Raw genomic sequence first — 19,561 nt, 5'->3', positions numbered from 1 at the left:
GAATTCCTTATTGCTATTAAATTCTATGCATGTTCATTACAGAAGCTACAGTGCTGAATGCATGTTCAACACCCTCTAAACACACATACAATACTGACAATTAGGGGGAACAGCTTACAAGTTACAAGACATCCATTCAGAATCAAAATACTGTACACTCATTTAAAACAAAAGAAAATGGTTATATAGCAAATTAATTAGTGCATCGAACAAATCTCCAGCTGTCAGGAAGAAATGCTGTTTTCAGAAGACCAACCAGAAAGGGGAGCTGTAACAACAGCCCCTGGGAACCCACTTTGACCAAGTTATATATACTGTATATGAAAACTGTATAGAAGTGTAATTTTGTTATCAGAGGAAATGAAGGAGACAGACGAGCAAGACTTTCAGGTCTTATTTTACTTAGCCGTTCATGAACATATACAGTACCATGTGCAGCAAAACTTACTGTAATAAATTATGTGTAGAAGGGTAAACTGGATTGATTTTTTTAAAAACTGAGTCCAACATCTGTACATTTTCCCATCAGTGTGGCTCAAAGGTTAGACCTGCATACATGGAGCTTGAGCCCCAACCCTGTTACATACTGTATGGCTTTAACATCTCTTGTGGAGGAGTTCTGCAAAACTGGGTACAGGCAAGATCCCCACTGTGAAAACTAATGGGGGGACCCATTAATAAATACTACCATCACTTACATATTTTAAAATGTACTGCATTTAATTATTTTTAAAGAATCATGTGAGAGAGAGAGCGAGACACACACACACAGAGTGTGTGATGTATTACCCTGGGGGGGGTGTGTGTGAGTGAGAGAGTGTGATGTATTACCCTGGGTGGAGGTGTGTGTGTGTAATGTATTACCCTGGGTAAATTCATTAACCCTCTCTCCCCAACCCCCTTTAAAAATGTATTGCTGAAATGGCAGAGGTGTAGAAAGACGGGCCATCTCAGAATTTGAATACTGAGTTTAAGATTTTAAAATCATCCTAACCCTAAATCAAAAGAATGTAGCAGTTTTCTGCACCAGGTAAAGAGCATGGGGTCTGTACCTTTGCTGCTAAAACTTTAACAACTACAAAGTAATTTTAAAACAAACAAATAATAATAATAATAAAAAACACCACACCCTGCTGCAGGTGATCACTGGCACAGATGGAAATGTTTTCTGTTCTCGTACGTTCAGCCGTGGCACTACTTCAGGGCCGCGGTGCCACGCTCACGCTGGTCTGGGACTGCCCGGTCCTGGAACCGGAGGGAGGGGGGCGGCTCAGGAGAACTTGGCTGCCTGCGGAGGGGGTCCCAAGAAGCCGCCTGCCTGCTTGGTGGCGGCCCGGGATGGAGCGAGACCCAGCATCTTCTGGATGTTCTGCTCAAAACAGAAGTGAGGAAACAAAACAGCTGAGCAACAAGTAGAATCGGTCCCTTAGAACACAAACTGAAATCAATTAGCAGATCCTAGGATAGTACGGTCTGTCATTAGAAATTGCGTGCCGTGCTCCTCCCTACCTGTCTGATGGACATGGTGCAGAGGATGTAGAGGAAGATGAAGGAGCAGTCTGTGTAGTCGTCCCCCAGCAGGTTTCGGTGAGACAGTCCCTGGATGTAGGACAGGGGGGCGAAGGGAAGCTTGGCGACCACCCGGCCGTCAAATCTGCAGGCAAGAGCACAGGTAAGAACAGAGCACAGACGCTTAGTCCAGCCACAGGAACTGGCCAGCACCTGCTCTCAGAGCTCAATGAAGTGTGGGGATTCCGGAATCTTGCACTCTCATGTTCCGCTGTCTCCCTTGTTGGCCACATGCTCCAATCAGCAGGGGCAGTGGCTTATCTAGAGTATGTGGAAGGATTCTATTGGTTCACACTGCTTATCTCCCAACACTGGTTCAACCTATAGGAATTGGTCTAACCACAACTTACATTTCAGTCTGACAGCAATATTCAGAAATACTTAAGTGGTAATGCAGATTGGGTTCCTTCCTTAGCCCATAAGGGAAGGAGAAACTGCACATCCATTCTCAACAGGTATTATTGAGTATAACGGAAGCACCCCTCTCTCTGTGTACAGCCAGCGCTGCATACTCACATGGAATTGAACATTCCCATCAGCGCAGTAAAGCAGAACCCAATGGCAAACATGGACTTCATTCGAACCTGCAACCAGAGACCCGACAATGAGAAACTGGGATGCTAGCAGGAAGTGTGGTCTAGGGGTTAGAAGTGGGTCTAGTGGAATAGGCTTGTGTAACTGTTAGGAATCAAAATTCAGGAAACAGATTAAAAAAGAGTTGGCTCTTACCATAGAGAGATCTCGATTGTTATTCTTCAGTTTCTCCTCTTGTCTCTCTATAAAGAACAATACACCGTTATTGCATTATTATAAAGAAACAATACCCATGAGTCCGCCCCTGTAAGGAACTACTTTCCCCAGTTCGACAGAACACAAGAAATAAAATGCATCCACAATAAAAAGCAAGCAGAAATAAAATGTCCATTCCACATCTCCATTGCTATCCGAGCACACGGGGGCCCTCCACAGTTTACAGTGCTCAGTATTATAGTTTCAGTAGCGAGGATGCTACTGCAGGGATGCTCCATTGACAGAGCTCTCAGAGCTCTCAGAGCACTCCTCGTGTGTGATTCATAGTGTTGTTAGTGAGAGGAAGGGCCCGCTTTACCAATCTTCTTCTTCTGTTGTTTCCCTGCAGATTCTGTGATGGTCTCCTTCTTCTTCTCCACTGAAACAGGAAAAACAAAATCAACATCACTTCAACTGCTTTAAAAAATAAAAAAGTGCTACTGTAATAAAACAAGAGACACATTTCAAACTGGACTCATGACACACACAGCACATTACATGCACTCACATTTCAAACTGGACCCGTGACACACACACAGCACGTTACATGCACTCACATTTCAAACTGGACTCGTGACACACACACAGCACGTTACATGCACTCACATTTCAAACCGGACTCGTGACACACACACAGCACGTTACATGCACTCACATTTCAAACCGGACTCGTGACACACACACAGCACGTTACATGCACTCACATTTCAAACCGGACTCGTGACACACACACAGCACATTACATGCACTCACATTTCAAACTGGACCTGTGACACACACACAGCACGTTACATGCACTCACATTTCAAACTGGACCTGTGACACACACACAGCACGTTACATGCACTCACATTTCAAACTGGACTCGTGACACACACACAAAGCACGTTACATGCACTCACATTTCAAACTGGACTCGTGACACACACACACAGCACGTTACATGCACTCACATTTCAAACTGGACTCATGACACACACACCACGTTACATGCACTCACATTTCAAACTGGACTCGTGACACACACACACAGCACGTTACATGCACTCACATTTCAAACTGGACTCGTGACACACACACCACGTTACATGCACTCACATTTCAAACTGGACTCGTGACACACACACACAGCACGTTACATGCACTCACATTTCAAACTGGACTCGTGACACACACACCACGTTACATGCACTCACATTTCAAACTGGACTCGTGACACACACACACAGCACGTTACATGCACTCACATTTCAAACTGGACTCGTGACACACACACAGCACGTTACATGCACTCACATTTCAAACTGGACTCGTGACACACACACAGCACGTTACATGCACTCACATTTCAAACTGGACTCGTGACACACACACAGCACGTTACATGCACTCACATTTCAAACTGGACTCGTGACACACACACACAGCATGTTACATGCACTCACATTTCAAACTGGACTCGTGACACACACACAGCACGTTACATGCACTCACATTTCAAACTGGACTCGTGACACACACACAGCACGTTACATGCACTCACATTTCAAACTGGACTCATGACACACACACAGCACGTTACATGCACTCACATTTCAAACTGGACCCATGACACACACACAGCACGTTACATGCACTCACATTTCAAACCGGACTCGTGACACACACACAGCACATTACATGCACTCACATTTCAAACTGGACCCGTGACACACACACAGCACGTTACATGCACTCACATTTTTTACTCTGCTTTTCAACTTCAGCCTTCAGCCTTTTGTACTTGTCAGTTCTGTAGACGAGCACCCACGTTATACCTGGGCAGGGGAGATGAAAAAACATGTTACACAAACAATAATAATAAATTCAGAAGGTTATCAATTCCATTTCCAATTCCTTTTTAAAATCAATTCCCTTTTCATTAATTCCAATTCCAGGAGTTGGAATTGATTAAAAGGGCATTGAGAATTGATTTTAAAAAGGAATTGGAAATGGAATTAGAATTGAAAAACAGGAATTGGCCCCAACCCTGCTAGCACACAACTTAGATGGACTTGAATGAACTTGCACGTAAATGCACAAGCTTTGCAAATCGCACGCTGCTCTAAAGCGCTTGCTTAAGGAGCGCGGTTTTGTAATGCTGCCCAGCGGGTGTAGTCTCGCCTTGCGCCCTGTGTATGCCGGGTTAGGCTCCGGCTCACCGCGACCCTGTAAAGGAGCATGCGGTTAATGGATGGATGGATGGTTTCGGAATGGCTGGGTTCCAGGAGCCACCTACACAAAAATGTTGTTCTGTTAAACATGCTACAAGTTACTTAGCAAGCATCAGCTATACCCGAGCTAGTACTGTAGCTGTCCTCGTAATTGAAACGAACAAGAGAACAACCGGATAGCCTCGAGACAGGAGTGTAGGTAAGCTGCTAAATAGGACTCACCTTCGGCTAATAAAGCTGTGCAAACCGAGATGAACACGATCAGGATCGTATCTGCAAACATAGTCGTCATCTTGCTCTTTTACGTGATTTTTCTTGTGCAATATTTTGAAAAGATGTGCGTTTGACACCAGCCAGACTCTCCACCGAGGTAGGACTCAGGACCTGAAATTGATTCGTCAGCACTGACAACCACCACAGAGTCCAGAAATAACTCAGAGCGGCTCTTCCTCCGTGATAAACAATGGCATTGTGGGATACTATCAGGCTTCCAGCTCCTTTCAATATGCAAACTTTTTTTTTTTTTTTTTTTTTTTTCCCTTTCAGCCAGAATCAAAACGTGAGGCTCTGTTGATTTACAAGAAAAAGAGAATAAGACTATATAAAACGTGAGGCTCTGTTGATTTACATAGCCTGTTCCCTAATTATAATGTAATGTCAGCTAGGTCATCGTGACATTATTATTATTATTATTATTATTATTATTATTATTATTATTATTATTATTAGTAGTAGTAGTATTAGTAGTCGTAGTTGTCTAAATAACAGGATAGCTTGACCGTATGGGATGTTTCATAAAATTAATTAATTAAGCACACCTGTGCTAAGACAGTTAAGCGAGAACTGCTGCTGATTTTGAATCTAACACATAGGGGGGGATAAAGTTGGACGGCAGACACAGGGACGTTGGTTTGTTGTGGGGGCGGAATACAGCGATAACACGTTAATATAATTTTTAGCGATAAAATACCGATAGATAGATAGATAGATAGATAGATAGATAGATGGATGCTCCAATGTGTGCATGGCGTTGTTTGTGTTAGAAGCGTCTTTTGGAATGCATCCAGGCTCCAGCATAGCACCATATACCGGGCGAGGGAAGGCGAGAGATTGATTACAGCAAAGAAGAGAGGAGGAGGAGGAGGAGGAGGAGGAGCTGGAGCGCCAACAAAACCCCCTCCGAGCGCTCACCTTGCACAGAGCAAGCATGGCAGGCGACAGCGAGCAGCGCCTGGAAGACCATGCTGAAAGTGACCACGCAAACAGGCAGCCGTTCCTCATCGGAGTCGCCGGAGGCACTGCTAGCGGCAAGGTAGTTTGTTTCTTTAGCTGAAATGTTTACGCGTAGTAATATTTTAATTTTTAAATGTGTGTTTTAATGGTCCTTCTGACGCTGTGTGATGATGATGATGATGATGATGATAAATGTGTACGTGCAGCGGCGACCGCGTGTGAGAGACTAGAGGCGCAGAGACTGATCTCATCGATTTCATCACCAGTACATCCTAATTCTAACGGGGATTTATTAATATTGTTATTATTATTTACACTATATAACCAAGTTTGAATTCTTTTAAAGGCAACAGCAAAGCGACTCTCATTCAAACATTAAAATATGGTATTTTTCTTGGCTGTTTTCTGCCGGTAAGGCCATGGCATAGCTGTATATACATTGTAGTGTGTGTGTGTAATCTCTATCTATCTATCTATCTATGCCAACAGTAATTTTGAAATACTGACTGAAGTTAATAAAACACAAACCAAAACAGAATACTGTGAGTGCTTGGCCGTCTTCGTTTTGACACTGGTTTACGTGTGTGTGTGTTTTTTTTAAGTAGTTTAATAGCAGTCGCTTTTCGATAACATGAGATGTTCCGATTACATTTGTCTACGTCATTGACAGAAATGCACGTTCTCTCTTCTGCGATGAGTAAATGCCACGCCAGCAAACACGGATGCTGAATTAACAGTACTTTGTGTTTACAGTTTCAACATTATGGCCGGGTTATTCCAACTTGGTCTTTGTTTGTGGCAATGTCAGTGTGTAGCGTTTTCCGTGTGGTGAAACAATATTTAACCAGTTTTATTAACTGCATTTGATATTTATTATTATTATTATTATTATTATTATTATTATTATTATTATTGTTTTATAAAAAATACATAGGCTGCTTAAAGCCGGGTCGTTTGTTGTGATGTTATGACGTCTCCTTCTAAGATGGCTCGGCCCAAGACAGGCAGCCAGGCGGCATTGTACCTGTCTGTGCTTTTCAGTACTAGTGCTGTTAAGATGTAGCATTTTTGGCCACCGTTATAATGGTATGTGTATTGCTTTAGTGCGGCTCCTGTGAAGAATGATGTCACAGTTCTGGGGATGCACAGAACTATTATGTGTCCGCAAACGCAATGCAGTGTGCGTGTCCTCATACGCAACACGAGCACAGTAACACATTTCATTAGGTGGGCTGGATTTTAGATACCCCTTCAGGAGACACGTATAAAGTATTGGGTGGGAGGGGGAGGTATTGCCTGCTTTCCACAGTTAACCTTTTTCCCCCATGCAGGGGAGAATTGTGTGGTGTGCTTTTTATTTTTTTTTAACCAACACCTGCAATGTGGTGCTTTTCTGTTAACATCAGCATTACTAAAGCCCCTTTCACATTGGTATGCTGTACCTGGGTCGCAAGCTGATGTCATGCGGGCGGGCTACCTGATTTCACACTGCTTTTTGAAGAAGCAGGGTCGACCTGGGTGACAGAAGCAGCATTCACGTGACCACCCTTTTCATCTGTACAGGCTTCCAATAAGCGGGGTGCTCTACAAATACCCCGATTTAATTTCTGTTTGGACCCCAATGTTTGTTTTAATACATGTGCCCCCTCCCTCATCCTTGAAGCCTTGGTTTCTTTCTTAAATCAAACCTCTTACCCCAGTTCTTGATAGTGAGGCTGAATTCTCACTAAAGAATAATGGTAGCTGCGTATTGAAGGATAAGAGAATGCCTGTCTTGCAGTAATGCTACGGGGTCTGTTTGTCTGCAGAGAGAGAGAGAGAGAGAGAAATGCCCTCAATTACATTTGTAAACCAAATTTAATAATTTGGTCATCATTGTCTTCAATAAAAGAACAAAAGCAGCAACCTCTTTCTGAATCTAATCAGAAATTCGGAAGTACTGTATAACCAGATGGGATACGCGGCAGAAGTGAGTCATTACAAATCCTAGACTAGTATTATATCTGTGACGAGAATTCAAAACCAACACGTCGTCACACGAGAAAGTTGCAGCCTCTTCTTGTTTTTTAGCGTTTTCCATTGAAATCCGCAGGGCTTATTTTCATGAGAAGGCGTAGTTTTGTTTTGATTGCTTATCTAAAGCCATGCAAATAAACATCTGCAATGTCTTGATGTTGCATCACTGTTGTTTAACACCGCATGGCTGAACCCCCTACAACCCCAAAGATCTGTGCCCCCCCCCACCCAACAGTGTCCACTAGTGTGAAACCTGCTGGGTGTTGCTGAACTGCAGTTCCGAGTTAACTAATGAATCGTCACATCCCTGTGGTGTTAAGAGAAAGGGTATCACACTGGGCCCATATTTCAAATGTTTGGATTGTGCTTTTATTTAATGTCTGCTGAAGGATTGTTTTTTGTTAAGGCATGGGAAAGAATTCTGCTCTTCCTGGTATTTAATGGCCTTGATGGTTTCACTGAACATGTTGTTCTCCATGTCTGATAACTCTTCAATAATAGCAAGACGCCACGCCAAAACATGCCATGCCTTTGTCAAGCCATGTAAGATAATGACCAGCAACACTGAGCAACGTGACCTTCATTCCCACGGAGGTCCAGCACATCGTTTGGTGTAGTTTTATTAAAGGAAGAAGTAAATGATTCCAGAGCAGACCCTTGGGCTCATTCCAGCTGCAGTGCAGCAAGGGCTTAGTCATGCCTTGTGCTTTTAGAGTGGGCATTGCCAGTATCGGACCCAAGCGCATTGAAGCGCAGAGTCGCTGTCTTTACCATACAAGCACTGAAAACAACTACATAGTTCTTTTAAAATCTTTTTCTCATTATCCCGACTACTCAATATTTATCACGGCTAGTATTTTAACTGTAATGTAAGTGGAACAAACTGACAGGACAGGTTTGTGAAGAATTCCTGGCAGGTAAAAACATGCATTTTGTTTTTGACTTGAGTCAGTAATAAAATAAAGGAGAGGGTGTGTGTGTGTGTGAAGAGAAAGAACAGTTCTGACAGATCAGCCGTTAGATAGCTCTGCTGTTCACAATCATTTACATTTATTTGAGTTTTTTTTTTATAGAATTTGCAACATCCATTTCAATGCTCTCCACGAAAGAGTGGGTTTTTAATAAAACAGTGTCCTTGCTGCTGTTCAGTGCAGTGTTCTAACTGTATCCACACTGTGTAATGCAGAGTCATTGTTTTTGCCTGCTGGGGGGGGGGGGGGGGGCACACAGACAGAGTACAAATACTGCAGTCTAGCTTCTTTTCATTTCTCGTCTCTCTCAATACAATGGGAGTGCGGACTGTCTGCTCAGCACTGGCAGGAGAACTGGTGATCAGCAAGCCTGCCCTAGACTGCGTGAAGAGGGCTGAGTGTGACTGCGATTAGACAGAGGAGCGCTGGCACACTGTAAAGCAAGCCCTGACCCAGAATACTGATGTAGCTCTAGAGAAGACTGGAGGGTCTCGGGCTGCACACCTGTGTGAGACGGTGGGATAGAGACGGTACAGTGTAAGCTGGCCTTTGATCTGCTCGTTAATGCCGGTTGTCAAACACCTGTGACCTCATTGTGTTGAAACATGTAGGCACGTGGGGGTTGCACCCCAACCGTCTGTTTTAAACCCCTTGCAGGCTCGCTGTACCACTGAAGCAGTGCTGTCTTCCCGTGGCCGCTCGGCAGCCCCTCACTTTACACAATAAAACAGGACTCTTTGAGCGTTCCTATTTGCTTCAGCAGTATTGGTGTATAGTGCATGTATGTGTATGAATGTGTTTTACCTCTCTCTCTCTCTCTCGGTCTGTCATTGCTAACAGAGTGCTAACCCTTTGTTCCTGTCACAATAAAAATCCTGCTTTGTTTGTTTCTGCCCTGTTTTATGAGTCCTATCTTCTCTTTACTGTACACATCCTGTGCAGTCCTAACAGTGTCCTGCTTGTATTTCATGTAAAGCTTGATGCGGAAGAACACGGTCACCCGGAATCCCATTTAGACGGCTGTAGAGCCTTACAGACTGCGGGGAGGGACTGTCAAATTATCCCTGAATAGCACCCTGGAGCACCACAAAGTATTACCCCCCCGAACCCCTCACTGCCCTCTCTGGTGGAGATCTGAATAGATCCCTTTTTATCTGGTTTTAAGATGTCTTTATTCTAAACTCTCTTGGATGTGTCCTCAGACACTGCCCCCTCCTCCTCTTCCTAGTTCTGTGATGCCCCAGGCCTCTGCCGCAGTATTTACCTGCCCATTGTTTAAGCAGCTGGCTTGGCTCCAGGCCTCTCCAGTATTTATATCTGTAGGGAATTGAAGGTTAACGAGACGCGCTGTGATGAGCTCTCTCAATATTCTAAACTCGTTTCCTGTGCTCTCGGGTGGGCTGATCGTTCCTGCTCCTTTCAGTAATATACCTGAAGCTGAGGACTGGGTGCAGGGCTAGTGTGCGTTTCAACCCCTGAGCTCATGCTTCATCACTGTAGATGTGCACAGGGCATCGCGATGCCTCTGCTCTGCTCTGATGGGTTTGCATACAGTAGTTTCACTTCTGCATTTTCTAGTCAGTGTTTTCAAGTTTAGACTGAAGTGGTAAAACATGGTAATGTTTGTTCCTGTGTCTTCTTGCTGCTGTTTCTTTGAAAACAGAGTCTGGAGTGTGTTTGTATGTTCGCTGGGTGATTTTTGGGCCACGTGGCAGCTGGGCAAAGCTCCCAGTAGATGTTTCTGTAACTGCCTTGTGTACTAGCTCTTATTAAACTGGGAGATATTTTCAGGCACTGCTATTTTGAAATGAAAGTTCCAGTTACAGCCACTGCTATTTTGACAAGATGCTTTTGTTTTGGTGTGAAGGCCCCTATTCTCTCTTGGTTTACCTATGCAGGAGTTGGCTGGCACAGACTACAGAAATACTTTCACTGCGCAATAGATTTGCATCGCTATGAGAAGGTAGTTGTTAACTCTAGTTATGTAAATATGTTAGTATGTTACTTGTGGGAGCCTGGATTTGTAGTAATTTGCAAGACAGTTGGTTCAAGTACGGTACATGGGAACTGCTGCAGACTCTGGCGCATTGCCACAGCTGTCAGAATGAAGCTTTTTTGCAAAGGCAACCTTTTCAAAGAGGAATAATTTTAATGGCACGCAACTTGACAATGCACTCTGAACCAGAATTTAACCACAGCTGTGCCCAAATGTTTCTTGGCTGGTTTATATCATTACAATGATATAAAACAGCATTTTTTCTTTGCACTTGCTGAATACACCTCCTCCATGTTCTTGAACTAGATGTTAATAACCCTGACTCTTAAAGGGGCTCCTTGCTGCAAACACACCGTGCTGCTGTTCATTTGGTACCCAGCTGTGTTCTGTGATTGGTGTAGTAACTGTAGAGCAATTGTGGAATATTGCAAACATCACAGGGCATTTTCTAATGCTGAATTGCAGTTTCTTTCTAGCTCACTTCTGGAGTCTGAAAAGAACAGGGCTGTTTTTGGCTGAGAAGATGCTTCATCAGCTGAACTTTCCAAAGGATTCTGGGGGGGGGGGGGGGGGGTGTTGATTGAAAGAGGAAATCAGTAATGCAATCCGTTTGAGTTTTGTTGACGGCTTTTCCGCCTCGTATAAATATTGTAGCTCGCCAGTATCCTGGGAATACAGCTGCACTGGATGTCTGCCTGGGTGGGCTTGAAGCCCAGTTGTGGTGTTTATACCCTTGCAGGCCCCAGCCCAGTGTGTGCTGAATGGAGAACTACGTGTTTATCATGCTTGCAGTTCATCACAACTTCCAGTTGTAATGAAACTCTGCAACATTATTTACTGGTGCAAGTTATTGTACCCTGTGGGGCAGTACTCTGGTCCATACCTCCACATTAAATTGTATTGTTTCAATATATACTGCAGGGCAGTGTTCTGGTCTATACCTCACTCTCTGAAATGTACTGTTTCGATCTCAATTGGAGCCGTGGTGTTTGACAGGAATGTCAGTAAGATGCAGTTTCCCCCTCTCTCCAGTCGTCAGTGTGCGGGAAGATCATGGAGCTGCTGGGTCAGAATGAGATTGACCACCACCAGAGACAGGTGGCCATCCTGAGCCAGGACAGCTTCTACAGGGTGCTGACCGCAGAGCAGAAGGCCAAGGCTCTCAAGGGCCAGTTCAACTTTGACCACCCAGGTAAGGGGGAGTGAGACAGGGGGCCAGTCCTCCAGCACCTGGGAGGGCTGTGGAGTGTGTTGTCAAGGCTGGAGTCCAGCATCCCGTAGTTGGTTAGAGCTGCAGAGTATTCAGATCAAGCGCTTCACAAACGAGGGGCACTAGTGTTGATGGGGCTAGTTTACCATTCACAGTGAAGAAACAGCTTGGGTTTGTGTGAATTGCTGTTCTCCACAGTCTTAAGAAAAGCAGCAGTCATTGCAAATCCAAGCAGCCGTTTTCTTTACTTTATTCACTTAAATGATAAGTTAGCCTAATCGATAACAGTGGCCCTCACCTGATCGTAAGCACCTGATTTCTGTGGAGGGCTGAATCGGAAGAATATGCAGCACTAGTATTAATGCAGGTGCTGGTGCTGCTGCTCAGCCCTGTGCAGTGAGGGGGTCGGTGCTGCTGCTCAGCCCTGTGCAGTGAGGGGGTCGGTGCTGCTGCTCAGCCCTGTGCAGTGAGGGGGTCGGTGCTGCTGCTCAGCCCTGTGCAGTGAGGGGGTCGGTGCTGCTGCTCAGCCCTGTGCAGTGAGGGGGTCGGTGCTGCTGCTCAGCCCTGTGCAGTGTTGAGAAGGTGCTTTTCTCTCCTGCCCAGATGCTTTTGACAACGAGTTGATTCTGGAGACCCTCCGGGAAATCGTGGAGGGGAAAACAGTTCAGATCCCAGTATATGACTTCGTCACCCATTCCAGGTCAGCCAAATATCCGGTTATGAATGCTTTAACTGTCAACTTGCAATGTGGCGTGCTTGTGTGGTACCAGTTACCTGGTTCCTTTGCCCCTGGCGGTGTGCTACTTGGTTAGCCCTCTCTTCCTACACTCTGCTCTGTTTCTCCTCCTCTGTACTTGGGGGCGCTGCAGGAAGGAGGAGACAGTGACGGTGTACCCGGCTGACGTGGTTCTGTTCGAGGGAATCCTGATGTTTTACTCCCAGGAGATCCGGGACCTGTTTCAGATGAAGCTCTTTGTGGACACGGATGCAGACACCCGGCTCTCCAGGAGAGGTACAGTGCAGGGACAGGAGGGGGCGCACCATTCCTAACCCTCCCCTACGCACCCCTGCAAACACACAGCAACAGATACAGGGTTCTGGGAAATCAGCGGGCCTATAATAACACATTTAGAAGCCTGGACACTGCGTAAAGTTAGCTATTTTTGTGAATTTTAAAAGTAGAAACACAACATGCATATAGCCTATAGTGATATTCCAACATGGAAGGGAGGGAAGAGGTATAGATTCAGGAACCATTTGTTATGCTGTAAGTGAGCTATGATGTGCTTTTTGGTCTTGTATCACGATATGAAAGATACATACCTCTTTACTAAATGTTTTATATAATGTAAAGAAGGAATCTCGATTCATTGATACAGTGGCTCGTTCCACCCCTGTGAGGTGGTACTGTAGTTTAAACTCGTGCTGAAACCTGGACGGCTCAAGCTGCAGTGCCCGGGTCAAGCTGAACTCTTCCCCTGTGTGTGTCGGCAGTGCTCCGGGACATCAGTGAGCGAGCCAGAGATCTGGAGCAGGTCCTCACGCAGTACATCACCTTCGTCAAGCCTGCCTTCGAGGAGTTCTGTCTGCCAGTGAGTACCAGCTGTGCCTCCCTCGCCTTCACTACCTCTATCTATACCGTGTGCAGAGAGGTAGGGGCTCCTGAATTGCTGCAAACATTTAAACCAAGGCCTCGAAATACCGTCTTCTCCAAGGGGAGCTGCTGGTTTTACTCTAACTAAAACTACTAACTTCATTATGAATTTCTTTATCTACTATCTGATATTCAACAATCTAGAAATGCACAACGTTTAAGTCAGTCGCCTATTGATGGCATATCTTGAGAACCAGTTTTGAGTTGGTATACCAGTGACTGTGTTGCTAACAGTTTGATTGTAAATGAGCTACAGATCATGTTGCTGAAGCTCTGAGGATATGAAGGCTGGATTGTGTTTCTGGCTGTACTGCAGGGTTTGGCTGAATCACTCTCAGTCCTGTTGCGGTTGAAGCAGTAAAATAGGACAGGCTCCTACTCTCCACCTATCTGTTTAATCAGGTGCATGCTCTTCTGCCAGCAGTGTTGGACTGCAGTCAGTATCTGCGCCCTCCTATTAAGCCCAGTTGTAACCACCCAGATCATTAACGTGATCATTTTAAGCTATGTCTCCATCTGCATCGTGCACTAGCCCACAATCCTGACCTTGGACTCCATTCAGACCACTTTCACCTCTGTCTGCTGCTGATGGGATTGAACAGGACTGATTTGAGATAACTTTCAACTCCCAGTAGAAACGTACAATTTACTCTGTCACCCCTACTATATGTTTATTTGTGTCCATTATACTGTGTTTTGCCTGCATTCTTCCCTTTTCTAAAGTATCCAATGGCTGTTTTTGATTCCAGACAAAGAAGTACGCTGATGTCATCATCCCACGAGGAGCTGATAACCTTGGTAAGTGGCCGTGTCTTCTGTTTACTGACGTAACGGGCTTGACCCTGTCGGCGCTGGGTCATGTGATGCACAGCGCAGGCCGCTACAATAGAACCGGGCTTGCTTTGTGGTCTAACCTTTTTTTTTTTTTTTTTTATATAAATGTGCAATAAAAATCTTCCTGTCGTCTGCCAGGATTTCAGGAAAGCAATTTAAATAATGTGAGGAAGTCTGTCCACAGGCAGATTGCTTTTCTCACGTCCTTTTTTGAGGTCGGGTTCTCAACACGACCCCCCCCCCCCCGCCTTGTTATTATAATTGATTTAGCGTGACGGTAGCTTTTGTTTGAACGGCTGCTGTCTGGTATGAAAGGCCTCCTGTTTTGACTGGATGTGTTTGTACTGCCAGGGGATTCCCTCATCCTGGATTCAGTCTCCCGTTTCTCCCTCTCCCTCTCTGAAATGAACATGTCATGCAGGTTTCAGTGCTTCTACAGTGAGGAAATCTACGCAGGGCTATTCTGTTCAGAATCCTGGCTTCCTTCTCTCTATTCCTTGTTCTCGTTCCTGTGTAGTGTGCACCAGTCAGTGACAAGTTTAATTTTCTTCTTCTCCCCCCGCCCCCCCCCCATCAGTCGCCATAAACTTGATCGTGCAGCACATCCAGGACATTTTGAACGGGGGGCTGACGAAACGACAGAACGGTTGTTTAAACGGCTACAGCACCCCACGCAAGAGACAGCCATCGGAGTCTAGCAGCCGGCCACACTGACCCCGCCCCCCCAGCCTGGCACAAGAGAGAACAAGGGAAGTGTTTTGTTGTATATACTGCCAGTCAACCGCACTGTATTTAATGAGAAAACAAAGCCAACACACATCAATGCCTTTCTTTTGTACTATAAACTTAATGCTTGAAGAAAGTCCTAATTGTGGGACAGCTGCAGGTCAGTGGGTAAAGGTCCTTCTGTTTTTTGGTTGGGTCACTGTTTAAAAATAAAAGAAAAAACCACGCAGTGATGAAATTAAGTATTGTTGAGTATGGTAAATGTTTGCATTGGGGGGGTCTTATTTTTTTTTTCTTGTTTTTAGGCAGTGCAGTTTCCATGAATGCAAAACATTTGGATTAAAGGCAGTGCTAAAATCCCTGCTTTGCATTTGAGGCAACCGGGTTCTCATGTATTTAAAAGAAAAAAAGGTTTCACTGTGAACACTAATGCAGCTGGGAATTCTTTCTACATTCTTGCAGGGCTGTGCTTGCCTCTCATTGCTTTATTTATTTATTTTCTTTATTTATCACTTCTAATTGTTTTGATCATGGCTGATTGCTTAGAATGGATTGGTTCTTGGTTACGGTGATCTAACAGGACAAGAGACTTGTTTAAAAACCTGCATTTAAGAAAATAAAAAAAAATATATATTTTGCTTTCTACTGGACCTGCTTGGTCAATGCTATACAAAACACCTTGCTTTCCCTGTTTTGACCCACTTGAAACAAACCAGAGACCCTGCTTTAAGTTCAGCATGCTGATTTAGCCTTTTCCAGTAGAATTCACCGCTCCTGCCCAATCCTCTGGGCTTTTCATTCCACCCACCCCCCCCCCCCCCCATGCAAGTGAAACCCAGGAGGCCTGTTTCTGTGGGGACCCCCACTTCTCAAAGACCCTGATGCAATCTGGAGCTGCTAGGTCCTGGCAGGCTTCTGTCGGACACCCCGATGCTTGATCTGCTGCTATAAATCCCCTTTCAGTGCAGGAAATGGACTGCTTCTCTACACAGTTTAATAAAAATAAGATGTATTTCTATGCTGTGTTAGTGAGAGGGTGATTGCATTGAATTCTTTGCCATTGTATTGCTGTCCAGAGGTTGGAATAAACCCTTCTACGGAACCCCTCCTAATCCTGGTCCCATTCCATGATCCGTCTGTTCGTTTGGAGTGCACACACCCTCCTGCATTGGTGGAACACCTTTGTTAGTTATGTAGCTAAAAGCATCCTAGAGGAACATTTTGCTTTTAAAATGTTAAACTCGCAAGGAGTGATTTCCAGTCCTTAATGTTGCTGTATGAGCAGTGTTACTGAGAGCAGAGAGGTACACCTGGCTTCTTGTAAGATGAACAAAAGTGAATCTAATACAGGCTTGCCTCCTTGATTTTCATGTATATGCAGTGGTGGAAGGCTTTTTTTTTTTTTTTTTTAAATCCCTGGTGTTTTTCCAATAGTTGCAAACAATTCTGAATCCATGGTTGCAATGCATATCAAGGTGTGTGCGAGTGTATTTCATATACAAATATTACTCTGTATATTTCCTTTATATATTTGTGTATATAAATGGTCATTCCACAGTGTTTGCTATAACTGTACTGCTGTACTATTTTAAAAAATAAATCCTGCATTAAAACCTTGTGCTTCTTTAACACTTCTTAATCTTAATAGGCAGCGGTCCACTGTCCCGAACAAACCATATAGAAACAAATGCAGTATTTGTTCATAGATTTATATATATATATATATATATATACACGGAGCCACACATGCCTGTGTGTACCTTTTTTATATTGACTCCTGTAAATGTACATATGCATATACATTAATTACAAGTGTGGGTATATTTGTATATGGAAAAGTGGCTGCTTTACAGCGTGTTTTGGGACTGGTGTCCAGTTCCCAGCCCAGCAGCAGCTGCTTCTGATCTGCACTAACGCAGACTGCCTCATTACCATCCTGCAGCCTCCCCTGTATCCAATGCTGCGTTACCCTGGGTGTGCTTGTTCAATGTCTTCTGGTTAGCCTCTTAAAGGAGTCGTCCGTTGTGTCCACTGCTGCTCTTTCTGAGGAATCCTTTTCCAGACCCTGAGTTGACCATGTGTGTGCTTGCAGTGTGGTTGTGTCAGCGAGCCCTCCACGTGGCATGGTCACAAGGACCACAGCACCCTGCTAAATCTGAACAGTCTGGCAGAGGAGGGAGGGTACTAACTCCTCCTCAAACTGCACAGGTCACTGGGAGCGGGGAAGGGGTCAAACTCCACTGAGCCAAAAGTAAGAACACTGCATGCGTCGTCCCAAACCTTAGTGCTAACGTGGAATGGGTCGGAGGGGAATGCAATGCATTCAGCTTTTTTATGCAACTTCACCCCTGTGTGTGGCATTAGACCCATCGGGGTTAGACTAGATACTGTAGCTGTCCCTGTGTGGAACGGGTGAATGCCTTGACCCGCTCTGGTGGTACCCCCTGCAAATTGTGTCCCTCGAGCTGGGAAGTGCATTTTGAAGTAATAAGTGGGATATCGGATGGTGATTGGTAGAGCGCTGCAGTGTGTTCAGAGGGAGCTGCTGGGGACAGTCCTCGGAAGAGCTTGGTAGCAGAGCACTCTCTGCAGCAATGTGTTTCTGTACCCACTCTACCGCGGGCTTGCTCAAGTGTTGCCTTGTATTACCTTGCTCCATGTAGTTAGTTGGGTGACCATGTCTACAGGCATGCAAAGTGCTGGTCTATGCCTTGTCTTCATGCTATCTGCCTCATTTAACCCCTTACCCTTGTATTATAGTGTAAATGATCATAGATGTTTAAGAATGGCAGATGCAGGGAGCAAAACTGTACCATGTTGTGTAATTATAAAATAAAGATTTTCAATGAATAACTTGGAGTCTTATTTATTTGCATGTACTGTACTGGGTGTCCCAGTGGAAATGCTGCATTCTTGTACGGTGTTGGACTCTCTAGAGCTCTGGTAGAGTGGTGGCAATGTTAACTCTTTCTCCCGCACAGCAGTTAAGTTGAGCACTTCTCAGCTGCAGCAGCCTGCATGACCCAAGAGGCAAAGTTTCATTGCTCTCTGCAATTAAATGTCTTTAAGAGGGATTAATTTGTGCATCCTCTTTTTAAAGGAACAACAAATCATTTATCACTGAGATGTAATAAATAGTTAAGGATGATATTGTGTAAAGAGGCGGTTCACTTAAATATGTAATGCGGGTGAAATTAGCTAAATTACACGAGGAACTCTACATACAGTAGGATTGAGAAGGCATGGAGGAAAATAGGAATGTCAATAAGTGTAGTTTATTTTTGCAAATATGCACTCTGGTAGTATTATATTAAAGCATTTAAGCTGAAACTTCTAGAGTTAAGTATTACTAAAAAAATAGCTGTCAATTTACAGAATTCCCATCTTGTAGAACTGTGTCCTCTAATTTTGTTTTGTATAAATTAAAATTATAAATCCAATTGACTTGAAATCTTATTTTAGTATTTAAAGTTGATGTCAGTGCTAACAATGCCAGTTAGTAATTTTAAAAAATGAGTTTTACAGTGTAATAGAAGACCGTTCCAGAAATGCCCAACAGAGGGCAGCAGTGGCCCTTCATTAACAAGCCGCTAGCCGGTAGATTGTTTAGTGCTGGTTGTTTGTGTTTGTCTAGATCAGAGACACTTCTTGCTTTTTTTTTCTGTGCAAGGTGCGATTTTCTGTATTTTGTTGCAAAAGCGTGCACCGAATTCCACTTCGGTGTTCTCTGATTGGAGCTAAACTGTAACATCAAACAGTATCCCTACATGAAATATATATATGAAAGAGCCGTGTTCAGCCAGAGCCAGCAGAGAACTAGCCATCTGTCTCCTGCACGGTCACGCAGTGCTGTTGGGCGGTGAAGGGCGGGATCGCTGCCTGCTGGGTGGATATAAAGGCTTTAGAAACAAGGTCTTCTAAATATAGGCGGTGCAGCAGTGGGGTTCGCCTTCTGGTTGGGGGACCATCTGGATCGTGCTTCACAAAACCCTTTGCAGTTTCTACTCGAGTGGAGTGGATGCCATGTAGTCTGAACACTGAGATTCGTGAAAGTGCAGCTTGTCCTACAGCTGCATGAGAGGCGGATCCAGTTTAATGTGGTGATAAAGAATTGCAATCATATTTTGCTGGAAACCCCGCTCACGAGCTCGTGATCATACAAAACACTGCTAAAGTCCTTAGTTTAATCAAAACGTTTGTCTAGCTGGAAGATTTTTTTTATATATCGCTGACTATCTTCTGGACTCGGAGGAGTGTATTTAAAGATGTGGATGAACAGATCGGTTGAGTTATGAATAATGATATCTGCAATGAAGATGTCAATTTATTCAGTAACATCCAAAACCGATG

The 19,561-nt window shown here is 44.4% G+C and overlaps 2 protein-coding genes across 3 annotated transcripts; one reads left to right on the top strand and one right to left on the bottom strand.

Annotated features, from left to right (window-relative positions):
• Positions 1-381: 381 nt before the first annotated feature.
• On the bottom strand, positions 382-5,085 carry tmco1 (transmembrane and coiled-coil domains 1). Its single transcript, XM_034016097.3, has 7 exons — positions 4,794-5,085; positions 4,098-4,175; positions 2,678-2,737; positions 2,299-2,345; positions 2,086-2,153; positions 1,510-1,654; positions 382-1,369 (listed from the first exon to the last, which is right to left on the bottom strand). Exons 1-7 carry the CDS (start codon positions 4,861-4,863, stop codon positions 1,271-1,273), a joined length of 567 nt encoding a protein of 188 aa, XP_033871988.1. The 5' UTR covers positions 4,864-5,085; the 3' UTR covers positions 382-1,270.
• A 265-nt stretch (positions 5,086-5,350) lies between these two features.
• Positions 5,351-18,064, top strand: LOC117409785 (uridine-cytidine kinase 2-A). Of its 2 annotated transcripts, none has more exons than XM_034016065.3 (7): positions 5,351-5,883; positions 11,820-11,979; positions 12,601-12,697; positions 12,867-13,009; positions 13,492-13,649; positions 14,401-14,449; positions 15,063-18,064. In XM_034016065.3, exons 1-7 carry the CDS (start codon positions 5,779-5,781, stop codon positions 15,197-15,199), a joined length of 849 nt encoding a protein of 282 aa, XP_033871956.3. In that variant the 5' UTR covers positions 5,351-5,778; the 3' UTR covers positions 15,200-18,064. The 2 variants fall into 2 exon arrangements, with proteins under 2 accessions (XP_033871956.3, XP_033871972.3); XM_034016081.3 differs by having other exon boundaries at positions 5,361-5,883; positions 13,492-13,589.
• Positions 18,065-19,561: the final 1,497 nt, after the last annotated feature.

Source organism: Acipenser ruthenus, chromosome 10 (assembly GCF_902713425.1).
Source record: "Acipenser ruthenus chromosome 10, fAciRut3.2 maternal haplotype, whole genome shotgun sequence".
NCBI classification, from domain to species: Eukaryota; Metazoa; Chordata; class Actinopteri; order Acipenseriformes; family Acipenseridae; genus Acipenser; species Acipenser ruthenus.
The sequence above is the reverse complement of the archived record's forward strand: the minus strand, read 5'-3'. Positions and strand labels throughout refer to the sequence as shown.